The sequence below is a fragment of the Astatotilapia calliptera genome, chromosome 14 (genome assembly GCF_964374335.1).
Source record: "Astatotilapia calliptera chromosome 14, fAstCal68.1, whole genome shotgun sequence".
Classification (NCBI taxonomy): Eukaryota; Metazoa; Chordata; class Actinopteri; order Cichliformes; family Cichlidae; genus Astatotilapia; species Astatotilapia calliptera.
This window is the reverse complement of record NC_137435.1, coordinates 5,589,421-5,603,571: the sequence shown is the minus strand read 5'-3', so window position 1 is coordinate 5,603,571 and position 14,151 is coordinate 5,589,421. Positions and strand designations below refer to the sequence as shown.

Genomic DNA, 14,151 nt, shown 5'->3' with positions numbered 1-14,151 from the left:
ACAGACGGCTAATCCAGCAGATCTGATCAAAGGTAGCCAGTTAACCTGAGCTTATCCGCAGCCTAAGGAGATCCGTTTAATGAGCTTACATTAAACCAGCGCCACGTCTCACTGTGCTTCCAATCGGCTCCAATGAAGCCTTAGAGGTTATTTATATTAAGAGATGGAGACTCACTTTCTCTCTCCCGCTCAGACTGTGGCCGTCTTCTCGCCTCAGTTTTTGTCTCTTTATACCTGCTTTCGGTCATTTTGCACCTGTCTGTGTCTCTCTAACTGTCTCCCTCTCAGTTTTAGCTTGTGGCGTGAATTTGTCTTTGTAGAGGAATGAAAGAAATCAGCAACAAAATAAGAAAAGACAAAAGGAGAGAAAAGGCAAATAAGTAACCACAAGAGATATTTGTTTTTTTATTAATCAACTGATAATACAAACTTAACGAGTGATGTTCAGGTAAATTATAAATCGTATGTAGGTCACGCTCAAAGCAAAAGCCAACATTTCTCTGCACATCTTGCAGAATCTCTGCTTCTTTGGTCTCTCCTTGTCTCTGTTTTTCTGACATTACTTTGTTATGACAGGTCTCACAAAGGTTTCCCTCTCTGCATCCCAGGCTGTCTCTCTCCCTCCTCGTCTCTGTTTGTCCCCCTCTTTCTCTGTTGTCACTCCATTTTGACATCGGCATCGTGACTCTGTGCTGATCTGCCTCCCCCTCTCTGCGTTTCTGTCCATTTCTCTGCCTTTGCGTCTCCCTCCTCTTCGCTTGATGTTTTTTAGATGTGACAGAAGTCGTGTGAACCTCTGTATCTCTTTCTATCATTTGTCGTTCTCTCTGCCACTGATGTTTTTTCCATCAGAGGGGTGCTGGAAGTAAAGAAGCTGTACATCTTGGCACAGCAGGCGATGAACATCGTGTACCTGTGAACACAGGACCTCTGGCGTTTCTGTCACATCTCGTCTCTGTTATTCCTTTCTGATGTTTCCCAAATATTTTTTTTTTATTTTTTTTTTTAAGTTTGAAAACTTTCTCCAAACAGGGAACTTCGGGGATCTAGAGAGCTCTCGGGGGATTTTTTTTTTCAAATGAGTCACTTTGCAGGAAATTACCAGAATATATTTGACAAGTTGTTTCGCACGTTCACCGCACTTGCTGCCGGTTTTCAGCCGAGCTGTGGTGGAAACCAGACTGTTTACGCCTTTAGTGGTTGCTAGAGCTGGAAAACAACATTAATAAACCAAGAAGAAATACGTTTTTTCAGGTCATGGCAGCTGTCTCACTTTTTAAGGAGAATTTTCACATTATGATCTGTACATTTATTAACAGAAAGTATTCCTGAGAGACACAGTTTGCAGCTTCATCTTGTCAAACCTTCCTCCAATCTCTGCCTTAATTTAACATTTGCTTCACTAGATCAGGACATTTTATCCACTGAGGACTGACTGAGTTCATACGGATTTACTAAGGCTTTGCTTATCATTTATCATTTATTAATTTGTTGTTTTATTCATTAGAGATTCAGAACAGAATTATAGTTAAATTGTATAGGCCTAGATTTTGAGGGAAATGCAGGGCATAGGTCCTGCTCATAAGACTTGTTCTTGTTTACAAGTTGGCTAACTTAATGCCTACTTTTGTTATTTGTTGAAAATGAAATGAACTGATACAGTCAAGAGTTATAAATTAACTGAAAAATAAATTGAAGGCCACTGTTAGAAACTGAACATATTTATTGATGAAGTGAACAGCTGCACATTTAAAGAGCTTACTTTACCAAACAAAGAGGAAAGGATGTCGGTTTTCATGCCAACGCAGGAGGAATGTTAAATGACAAAAATCGATCTACTAGAGGAACAAATATTCAAACGTAATGCAGATTGCTTGAAAGACTTGCATTATGTTCCATTATAGTTTAAATTGCCAGTGGGTGCCTGACTTTAGCACTTTGGTTTATATAAAACCATCTCCACATTAAAATGTTGCAGACAAAGCCACACATTTGTATATGAATTATATCCAACAATGATGAGACAAACTATAGGACAGAGGTGCAACAACTAGAGTCATGGTGCCACGACAATAACTTGGTCTTAAACACCAAAAAGACCAAGGAGATCATTGTAGATTTCCGGAAGAGGGGTCATAACAACCATCTGCCTCTCTTCATTGGCAGTGAGGCGGTGGAGAGGGTGAGCAGTTTTAAATTCTTGGGGGTAACTGTGACCGAGGACCTGTCCTGGGGCAACCATATCACCTCAGTTGCACGGAAGGCCCAACAGCGCCTCTACTACCTGAGGAGACTGCGGAGCGCACACATTCCCAGATCTCTGATGTTGAACTTCTACAACTGTGCCATCAGCAGCGTTCTGACGTATGGATTTCTAGTGTGGTTCCCCAGCTGCACCAAAGCCGATCAGCAAGCACTCCAGCGGGTGGTGAAAGAAGCTGGCAGAATTATTGGAACAAGTCTGCCAGAGATCAGTAATATCTTCCCCACTCGCTGTCTGAGGAGGGTGCACAGTATCCTGCGGGACCAACATCACCCTGCGCGCCACCTTTTCCATCTGCTGCCCTCAGGGAGAAGGTACAGGTCTATACAGGCCAGAACATCCAGACTGGCCAACAGCCTGTATCCACAGGCTGTGAGGCTCCTGAACTCTCTGCCCCCCTCTCACGGACAATAACCATATCCAACTTCTTAATAGCAATGAACTGGTCTGCATTGGTGCATCATATCTTTATTCTCTTCCCCCTCCTGCCCCCCCCCCCCCTCTTTCTTAAATAGATAACTATCATATCTGATATCATATCTCACAGTACAATAATATTGAATGGGTTGCATTGTTGTATTTTGTCATGTTTCTCAGGTCTTTGTCTGAATTTCTACGAACATTATTGCTAAGGATTGTCTTATTGCATTGGAGTCACACTGGGTTAAATATGTACACTTGGGTTTTAAGGGGTATTTATTATTTTCTTCTTTTTTTGGGGTTGTATGGAAGCCCCAAACGCAATTTCATTGTTCTTGACAATGACAATAAATAAATAAATACTAAAAATACTAAAAAAAAAATGAAAATTCACCAAAATGAGCAAATGAATTGCTTGGCCTCCAGATTTTTACTGTTTTTGTACATTTGGAAGTTTGCAGGAGGCATTTTACAAAACAATAAAAATAGCAAAACTACCCCAGCCTTTACTACATCGTTAAGATCAAATTAGCTCATTTCTGAGAATGCAAGTTAATAGGATCGGAGAGAGGATAATGTCATTTTTCTCGCTTTAATGTTACCGAGGTAGCACATTTTCAACATCTTTGACTTTTAAAGCCACAGGAGCAAGTGTGACATTTCAGTCACCGTGCAAAGTGCTTTCAGCTACAGCAGCCCCAAAGTGGCCGTGTCTCCACCCCCAGCTGGACAAGAGTGGACAGAATGAATCATGGCTGCCGGTTGTAGGTTGACCGCTCTGTTTCAATTAACAGACAGAGAGACATCTTTGTTAAGTAGACGCACTGCAAATACATCAGTGTACTCAGTGCAAGCCCACAATACTTACTGCACGGTTATCCTCATCTCATATTCATTACCCTCGTTCAAAGTATTCTCACTGTAAACAAAGCAAACGTTAAGCGTCTTCCTTCTTCCGTTTTCAGTATTCCAGTAGCAGAGGACATGCGTGTCCCCTCCCACTGCAGGATAGTTTCTTTGATCTCTGTCGTGTTAATGTGGCTGTTATTGTTCTCTTTTTTTTAGCACAGAGGGACATTCTTGTGTCAGTCATCTTACAGTTTAGTATGCATCACCATACTGAGCATACATATGTTGCTGTGAGTCAGAAATCAGAGGAGAAGCAGCTCTCTGTGCTTTCAGTCTGCTTCCTACGGTGCCGCTCTGGTCATCAGGGAGAGGAGGAGGAGGAGGTGGAGGAGGAGGAAGAGAGCAGTGGAGGAAGGAGTGAGTCATGTTAGTTAGACTTTAATAAAAACAACTGCCAGAGTCCACAGCCTGGATCATGATGATGATGATGATGATGATGAGTGTTCTGGTGTTGAACGAAATGCTGTTGGGTCACTTGGTCACTGTGGAAATTGCGAGCTGAAGTTCACGTCTGTTATGAATTTCACAGCCTCTTACTTTTCATTTCCAATCACCGTCACCCTCTTCCAGAAGTTAATGCTCCGGGGGATGACCCTTGTCGGGGTTTTGTGTTTTATGGCTGCCGGTTTGTGCTGTGCGACACCAGACTAGTAGCTGCAACCTGTGCAGTAAATTGCATCCAGAAAAACAATTGCCAGTTAGTTAATAGAAATGCCCCACAGCAGCACGAGTGGATAGATTTCATTGCTATTTCGAACTCGGTGGCATCATTCAGCTGTTGCTGGCACTGTTGCATGTGTTTCATGATAGGAACTGACCAACCTCCTGACCTGAAACTTTGGAGCTTAGTTCTTTGTGTCTCTGATGTGTTTCGTAGGCTGTAATGCTTGCTCCTTTGTGGTTTGCTCCAGTCTATTTATTTGTGCTCTGTTCATAAATCATAAATGTTTGATTTTTGTCATCTTTGCACTCACGTTTTCCAAAACTTGGGGACATTATCTCATTATGAAATGCATTTCAGTGGTGCTGCCTAGCTGTTGTTGCTGTAAGTGTAACTGGTGTTTCTTTTTACTGCTCTTGTTTCAATTATCCGTGCAGCAATGTGAAAAACGTTACCAGCAAGGCCTGACAACACCGCATGAAAGCACCTGCAGTTTTTAAACCATAGTAAGAAAGCACAACTTCACTATGTCCACACTCGTGAATAGCAATGCTATAAATAAGGACTTTATTGTCTTTCTTCCTGCCCTGTGTTCTGTGTCTAAGAAATGCCCTTAAAACATTATGTAAACACAGAAGGTTTAACAACATTGAACAGATATTACTTCAGCAGCTGCAGCATGTCAAGTCTGGAAAAAGCTTCCAGCCGTTAAAATGTCAAATGATGAAGTTCGTTTTACAAGGGGAAATGCTCAAGTCATATACAAAGACACACACACAAACACATAGTGATGTTTTTGCACCGGCGTAGAACTGACTGCCAACAGAGCTCGCTCTCTGAGGGATGCATAAATTCTATTATGTTGGTGCTGTTTTGGCATTTGTATGTTGCTCACTGTCTACGCTTTTCCTGCAGGGAAATAAGACATTGAGACACGAGAATGAGCATGATAATTAAAACACAAACGGCCCCTTAAAACATGAACATAATCAGCAGCCTTTTCGTGTGTCTCTTCATTTAGCAGCTAAATTAAATTTTTTTAAATATATATATATTTTTTTCAGTCTTCCTGCTTTGTGAGATAACAACTTCCAGATAAGATGGTAAAATCTGTGTGTACAGTTTAAAGTTTAAAGCTCCATAAGTTTAGATTACACAAAGTCTGCACATGAACTTTGGTTAATGTTGGGAGAAATAAGGTCAGGATATCATCTTTCTATCATCTTTTCTGTTCTTATGTTTGTTCTTTGTTCATATGTAGCACACAGCAGGCGAGAGCCAGTTCACTTCTCACACACTGTCACTATTGGAGATACTCAATTTGGTTTAGGCGAGGGAGCTGCCCGAGCAGCGCATGCTGGAGCCAGGACGCAGGATGCCTGTTCCCTCACTGTGAATTCACCAGACAATTACCTGCTGATTCTCACACACGCTTAATCGGATAGCATACAGACTTTGTAGCAGGGAGCTGGCAGGTTCATTTCTGATCTGATCGAGTCGGACGTACGCTTTCTTCATGTGCGTCTGCTTGGTGATGTCTAGAGTGGTTCAGGGCTGTAGCAGTGTGTGGGAACGGCTTTTGGTTTCTCCTCAGTCTTTCATCAGACAAACTACCTGCTGACAGTCTAATTTATTAACTGGCTGGGAGAAGAACGTGGAACAACCAGAAGACAAAGACATAAATTTATCTCAGGAGCTGAAGACCAAAGAGAAAGAAAACTAAAAACTGTTCAAATAACACAACTCCAAATGGATGCTCTAATTTTTCCATATCTGTTGGATGCATACATTTAATAACTTTACATGAGTGGTAATGTGTCACAGTGATAATGAACCCCATTACTTCAAATTATGCACCAAGTTTAATGTCAATGCGTGAAACAGTTGCTGAGATATGAGCCTACTTCCTGTTTGCTTCACAGCTCGATTCACTGCTTCAAAAGTCAAAAATCCGTATATCCTTTTCTTAAAATCCAATATGCTAGAAAGTGAGGAAAGAAAATCAATGTGAGTTTCATTTCCAGAAAATGTTTAGGCAAAGATGGTGATTAGAGTGCTGTTACACATTAGAGTGCCACACTTGATTATGTGAAATTACTCACAAAAACCAAAAAGTTTATTTTGCTAACACAAAAATGACTCGGGGACTATTTCTTGATTCCAGTCTGGGAAAAAAAGGTGTGCAAGAAATTATAGCAGTGCTTTGGGATCCGCTTGGCCTGCAATGAAAAGCACAATGTGTTTTTTATTAAATGCATATTCACTGATCTCTGTGTGAATATTTTTGTAATGGGACTAAGCAGGTCTTTGTTGGTGCAGCACAGCTGTACGGCAGCTTCAATATGATCTCCAGTGACAGAATGGCCTTTTCTGCTACAGTCTCGCACACACACACATGCATGTACCCATATTTACAATCTACACATAAAGACAAACCCACACTCGCACACTCATGCCAAGACAATGGCCTGCTAATCCTTGCTTCTGATTGGACGGGTCCAGATTACCCAGAGGGCACCAGCTGTCAGGGAGAGACGAGGCCCAGTTTCCTCAGTATCGTCACACACGTACACACACAGACACACACTCCGATGGTCATGCCGCTCCGCTCACTGATACTCACTAAAAAGCAGAAAGAAATGTTCACCAACACAACGGTAGCGCGAGGCTACAACTGAGAACTGCCAATGTTTAGCTTGATTTGTTGGCCTGTCGTCACGCTCAAACTGAAGCGTTCAGCTGCTGTCATCAGAGGCTGTTTGTCACTGCTGTCACCAAACTGTAAAAATAGGAATGGGAAGTAATACCGCTGTAAAGCTAACAGGCATTGCAAAGGTTCGGCAAGGCCAGGTAGCCAAATTCTGCAAATGCGTAATGTGCTGTGTGTTTTATTTTTAGTGTCAGTTGTCACAACCTCTTCATTCTGCATGTGCAGCTCTTCATCTGAGGGCTGTCCACTAATTAACATATTCACCCTTTAGAAATGTTTCCTTGTGCAGAATTTTACAAACAAAATCCTAAAAGCACTGAAACAGTCTCTCTTGGCTAAAGAAGCTCTTGTTCGGCTTCTGCAATATGTCATCAGTTCCCAACACCCTTGCACAAATATAGCAGTTTAAAACCCACAATCCCTCCTCTCCAGTGCTGCCACACAGGGCCAAGCTGGGCCAAACCGAGACGGTCCAACAATGCAGGGAGAGGCAAGGGACAGGAAGAGCTAAATGACACGCTGCTGGGCCGAGATAAGAGCAGATCCTACTAAGTACTGGACTCAAGGGGGAGGGGGAAAGAGAGAGATGAGAGAGGGTGAAGAAATAGGGATAGAGAAAGGGAGATATAGTGAGGGATGGAGGAAGAGAGTGAGGAAGAAAGTGTGTGTGAGGACAAAAAAAGTAGAAAAAAGAGGAGAGAGTGATAGTAAATGATAGAAAGAAAGAGATTTAGTTTCAGTGCGTTGTTAAAGTGCAGCCGGTCTGAGAGGCTTTGCATTGGCCTAGATTCTCCTCTGTGTCTGTCTGCCCTTCTCTCTGCATACAGCGTGTATTATAGCAATTGTATGCATTTTCATTAGGCAGAAACCTATCTGATTTTCATTGTTCTGCTCCTCCAGCACATTGCTATGAGGTCATCTTGTGCCCCGTGGAGCTTGAGTTCCAGTTTAATAAAAGTTTTTGCTTGCATTATTTTATCAGATTTCATTACAAAAAAGAAGAAAAAGTCATATAGAATTTGTGTTTTTTGTCCGGTCTTATTAATCATCATAATCTTACGCATTGACTCCTCTTTTATTACATCAAGAAACAATACAGTGAAGAGGTAATTCAGTACAGGCTTTTCAATTTAATTTACACTTTAAAATTGCATTACGGTAATAATGTCCATGACATTAATCCTGAACTGATGTGCTTTGCGATTCTGTCAAAAGCCATATAAGTGGGTTTTTTTGTATATTATTACAATTTCTGCAGCTAATCTTTAGCAGATGCAAACGTCATTAAACTGAAGCTAAAAGCTGCATTTTGATTTTCTTCTCCTGCTGAAGTAGTGGAGGGCGAATCCCCCGTGCATCCACAGCTCTGCGTGATGTACTTTGTCCAGCTTATTTGGAGCCGATGCTCAGTTTTAATGCACACACACACATGTGGTGTACACACTGAAGCAGAAGCTTGGAAATTATTACAGCATGTTTGATTTTTTTTCTTGTGCCCTGGGGATTAATTTCCTGATTGGACGAAATCCTGGAAACAGACATAAACTGAGCGATGCCGATATGTTCAGAAGAAGGAGAGAGGAAATATGAACCCTGATGCTTTCTGTGAGGTGAAGAATATCATGTTTTACTAGCTTTCGTGGACACTGCGGCTAATTAGCTTTGACTCCGAACAGCTTTCTCTCTCCCTGGAAAATATACAAACGCACGATGTATTAAATCAATACTTTCATTTGTTATTTGTGTAATTACAAGTTTGTAATTAGGTTTTCTGTTGTGTTTTTTAACAGCACCTATACAAAGTTCATTTTTCTCCACTTCGATCTTTTGTTCTATTTCTTGATAGTTGGTGTTTTCACCCCCTCTCTCTCTTTGTTGCTATTTCCCGCTGCTGCAGTGTTATTTCCCAGTGGGGATCATTACAGTTTCCTGCGATCTTTACTTATCTCACAGTTGTTATTTTTTGAATAGAAGCATGTGCCATGGCTGGTTTTATTTCTATTCAGCAGCATAAAGAAGATGAAAACAGAAAATTCTGAACGTTCAAGTTAAACTGAGAGAGCTGCGTTACATCAAACCTCTCCCTGCTCTCTGTGCTTTCCCACCAAGCTGCAGAAACCTCTCTGAAATGCTGAGAAAAAAGCTGGGATACAGTCAGTCATAATTTCAAAAAGATCTTGTAAATATAGGAATCACATTGATAGAAATAACTGCTGACTAAATTATAAGGATTGCCGTCTTCTTCTGCATGTTTCTTGCAGTAGCGCTCAGCTGTGGTGTGCTGCTGCCACCCTGCTTTACAGGCTTGCACAGCACGCTGATTCATAAAAGTACTCAAGAGATTAAAAGTACTCATCTGAATGGTTTCATATCGTGACAAGTGATGATTATTATTTATCTTTGCTTGAAATGATGATCACGATACCACTAGCCACCAGTTTAAGCTCACACACTGACCCATCCGTGTGTGTGTTTGTGTGTGTTTGTGTAGGCACAACAGAGCGTGTGTGTCTGATCCAGGGGACTGTGGAGGCACTGAATGGTGTCCATGACTTCATCGCTGAGAAGGTGAGGGAGATGCCTCAGAGCACCCAGAAGACAGAGCCGGTGAGCATCCTGCAGCCGCAGACCACCGTCAACCCGGACCGAGTCAAACAGGTCAGTCTCATTATAGGATGCAAGGAAAGCCAATAAAATACTAATGTTCATGAATTCTTGTTTTCTTTTAAATAACTGTTTATTAGCTGTGTTTGTGTGAGAGGCGGCTGGGTGTGTAAGGTAGGGAGGAGACGAACTGGTTTCCTTGGTTTTCTCTGGAATGGCGAACTGTGTGTGTGCTTGTTTCTGTGTATGGGCTATGATTTTCTGCCTGAGTAAAGTTGAATGAGGCACAACATGAGGGAAAACAATGATGGCAAAACAGATATGTACACACACAAGGGAGGACGAGAGAGAGCGAGGGAGTAGAGAAAGTAATATTAGAAGGAAATATTTATAAAAAGGTGGAAAGATCAAAAAGAGAGTGAATTAGATGAGATTCGTTGTAATATGTGAACATAAAACAGGCTGCAGTTTATGGGACATGAACACGAACACGTGACATCAACTGCAGGCCTGCCCACCACGCACACACACACACACACACACACACACACACATGCTGACTGTGCCAAATCCCTAAATAATCATCCCAACAGGAAATGACTTCCCACTAAGGGAGGAAGTGTGAGCAAGTGTCCAGATCACTCTCTCTCTCTCTCTCTCTCTCTCTCTCTCTCTCTCTCTCTCTCTCTCTCTCTCTCACTCACACGCACACACACACACACACACACACACACACACACACACACACACACACACACACACACACAGTGTGGGCATGACTTATAGCTAATCTTACTGAGTTATTTCGGGTTCTTATCTCTAACTGTGTGTGTTGTTATATTTTCATAATATTAATTGGCAAAAGAAAAAAAAGTAGTGGGTGCAATCTTTAAATCTAGATGTTCCCAGTTTGACACAGGTATATACAACCAAGCACCTAGCTATGCATTCTACATTTAGGAACATGTGTGAAAGAATGGGTCATTCTAATGAGCTCACTGAATTTACAACAGGCAATTTAAAAGGAAGCCACCTTGAAGCAATCAGTGTGAAATCAGTGTGAAATTCCTTCCCACCTAAATATTCTGTGATTATTGTATGTGGTGTTACTGCAAAGTGGAAGCATATATGAGCCACAGCAACTCGGTAAACCACTTAAGGTTACAGAGTGGATTGACCAAGTGCAGAAACGTCACCAGCGCTCTGCTGAATCTGCAACCTCAGAGCTCCAAATCTCCTCTGGCATTAACATCAGCACAAAAACTGTGCGCCAGGAGCTTCGTGGGTTTCCATGACCAAGCAGCTTCTCTAGGTGTAATGCGTAGGTAGCTCACTGTTTCTGTCCATACAGATTTTAAACCCCTGGACTTTGGTAGTGGTAGAAATATTGCATTCGGTGGTACAGGAATGCATCAAAGGCTTTAACTTAATTTGTGACATTAGGAAGAAACTGTCCATCCACCGAGATCCAGATATGAGAAGACATTTCTAATATAACTTTTGATCACAGTGCATCAGTGTTCATCAAACACATTGCGGCTGATTATTAGGTTAGTGCATTAAAAGCAGGACTGTGGTTTTAGCACATACACCGCTGTTATCGCCCCACACTATATTGTCTGGAGCAGCACTCAAAAGTCAGAAGCAGCACAAGTGTCACCATTTCACTAAGTTGTTGTTTGCCCAGAAACTCTGAGTTCAGTGCTTCGCACAGACTCAGTCCACTGCTGATCGCACAACTAAATGTGAGTGCCAATACCAGCTGTGTAATGGAGGACAATTAGGGTGGCCACATTGATTATGATCCCAATCTGTTTAAGTGATTATCATCATTCTCTCTTCATGATTGGTCTCATTGATTAGTCAAGTCTGGCATTGTTTCCATCTATTGACTCTTCAGGCTTGCCAGTCAGTGCATTCAGCCATGCCTGTTGGCACTCACACACACACACACACACACACACACAATGCACTAGACACTAAAAAGTGTAAACTATACTTAAAAGGCTGTTAAAGCAACCACACATTTAAAAAAATAATCTAAATGTATTATGTGTGCTGCAGAGTGAAAAACTATTTTTATGCCAGAATTTTCTATTTTTCTTCTTCTGCTCTCAGTCCGGGTGTTGCATTAGAGTTGCGTACATTTTCCCTCGTTGTTTGCGATTTCTCATCCTCTGTCATGAGCAGAATTTGGGGGCTGGGGAGGGGAAGGAGCGCTACGCCTTTATAGTTTTGAATAATTACAGTTATCAGACTTTTATACACACAGACACACAACAAAGCCCTCAGAGACGGTGTTTTCGCAGAGTGCACAATTCTGAGGTGCCGTTATAAAGAGAGTTTTATGCATAATTAATCAATTCTGGGTACACACACACTCATACAGAGAATTCTCGAGCCCACACATACCCAGCAGAGTTGAACTCAAACGGGCAAATTGTTCAAAAAGGCTGCTGCGTTTTAAAAGCTGCTGCATGCAGATAACGATGCTGAAGCGCATTAGCACATCTGGTGTTTTGTTTCCCTGTGTCTGAAAAGTTAATTTCATCATTTTAATATATGTAGTACTGGAAAGGCATATTATATGTCGAAAAGTATGCGACACCCATGGGTCATGGTACCTATCTCCTTCCATCCCATTCAGTTAAGAGAGCATAAGTGAGTGAGCCACTGAAGCTGGCCGATAAGACTTGGCTTGTAGTCGGTGCAGCAGTTCAGGAAACTGACAGATGGTCTTACGGCCTGTTAAGTTTTTCCACACCAAACTCAGGTTTCCGTGGCCAGGCAACCATTGCAGGCTCCAGGGAAGTTATTGGGTGAGAAATGGCAAATTATAATTTCTCCACTTCAGTTTTTGCACAGATTGTAGGCGGTTTTGTTACTATTGGACTGACCAAGGTTAGCTGTTTCCAGTTTCCAATCTGAATTATTTATTTAACTCAAGTGTCCTTCTTTCCCTCCGTATACAGTTAGTGTATATGTCCAATTTGCCGCTTGTGCATCATGAGCCTGAGCCGGAGGCTGACCGACAGCTGGATAATGCTATTTTGGATGATACGAGCAGCCAAAGGGAGACAGGCAGGCTAATAGCTGTTGATATTTAGATACTTATAATAGATGATGAATCCCCTGTTGCTCTTTAGGCTATTTATACCATGTTAGAGAGGCAGTCAAATGGACTTGGGCAGCATTTGACAATGCACAGATAAAAGACATGTTCTCACACATAGAAGGAGAACACCCTCACTAAAATAGCCTCTTCGGCCATGCCGGATACTCACTGTAAATAAAGAAAAAGTTGAGAAAACTCATAACTTGTAAGCAACTTGGTTGATTGGCTGTTTCAGTTTTCTCAACTTTTGCTTTTGTTTGCACTACGATTTAGTTCTGGTAATTACAATTTTCTTGTTCAACTAATTACAATATTTCTGTGAGGTTAATAAAACTTTTGTTTTGGCACAGTCCTTTTTCACCAGACTCTCTTCCTGACACAAATCTCCCATTTACCCAGGATTGGCAGCAGCAGTGGGATTACACTAGCTTGTGATCCCCACGGCACAATGTTGGGGTTTGTGTTTCCTCCTGTCTGCAAACTGGAGATCTTTTGTGTGTTAGGCAAACACGCTAACTCCTACGCTATTGTAATTTTGCACATTTTTCACATTAACCCCTCAGGGATATCTGGTATGTTTTTGTTGCTATCCTATAACACTATAATAAAAATGAAGAGGACACACAAGGTCATCTAAAACATTATGTGTTTCTATAATGTAAGCGTAAAAACATTTGTCTAACAAGCAAAAGGTTTCTTGTTCTACTTCGTGACTTCCAGGTACGATCACAAGCTAGTGTAGTATCACTTAAGTCCAGATAATTGGGAGGATTACATGTGGTGTAAAAATCATCAAACAAAAGTTGAACAGTGTATCTTAGTTTCTGTCTTTAAAACTGAAAAAATCAAAGAAAAATACTCATAAATGTAACATGGAAGATAGTTTGTCAGCGATGAGTAACCAAACACACTACAATACACAGCCATACATAAATACACACAAATGCAATGTTGTCCTTAGTAAGATGAGAACTCTTGGTAGATCCTCACAGCATTTTAAAAGCGTGGCTGTCATTGTGCAAACGCTTGTCCGACCCATTGTAGACAAACTCACTTTGACCTGCTGAATGGATCTCATTTACAAACACACTCATACACATGTGCCTCTGAAGGATGACTTGGCGCCCCGTGTAGTGCGGCTGCCGATTGTGTCGACTATTCTGGTTTTGGATAAAATGTCCTCTCCTCCTTCTTCTTGTCGAGGCCGCGGCTGTTGTAGCATTTGCTGTTGGCATTTAGTGTTTGACCCCATAGGACTAGCTGGCACAGAAAAAAGAGGGGAGCAGCGTGAGAATTTGAGATATCCGAAGGGTGTCTGTGGGAGGAAAGGAGGAAAAATGTCGGAACAAAAGACTGGGTCAAAGAGGGAAAACAAAAAAGTGTGAAAGGAGATGACATAAAGATAGATCGAGAAAGGGAGAAGACAAACAGAGCCAAAAGTGCTAGCCTGACTGGCCGAGTGGGTGACT

At 41.7% G+C, this 14,151-nt stretch overlaps 1 protein-coding gene across 2 annotated transcripts in view; it reads left to right on the top strand.

Annotated features, from left to right (window-relative positions):
* nova2 (NOVA alternative splicing regulator 2) overlaps positions 1–14,151 on the top strand; it is an 80,063-nt gene that overhangs the window by 51,266 nt on the left and 14,646 nt on the right. For both annotated transcript variants that reach the window (XM_026193130.2, XM_026193129.2), the window contains one exon: positions 9,455–9,621. In XM_026193130.2, the coding sequence (XP_026048915.1) occupies positions 9,455–9,621 (167 nt within the window). The remainder of the gene's footprint in view (positions 1–9,454; positions 9,622–14,151) is intronic.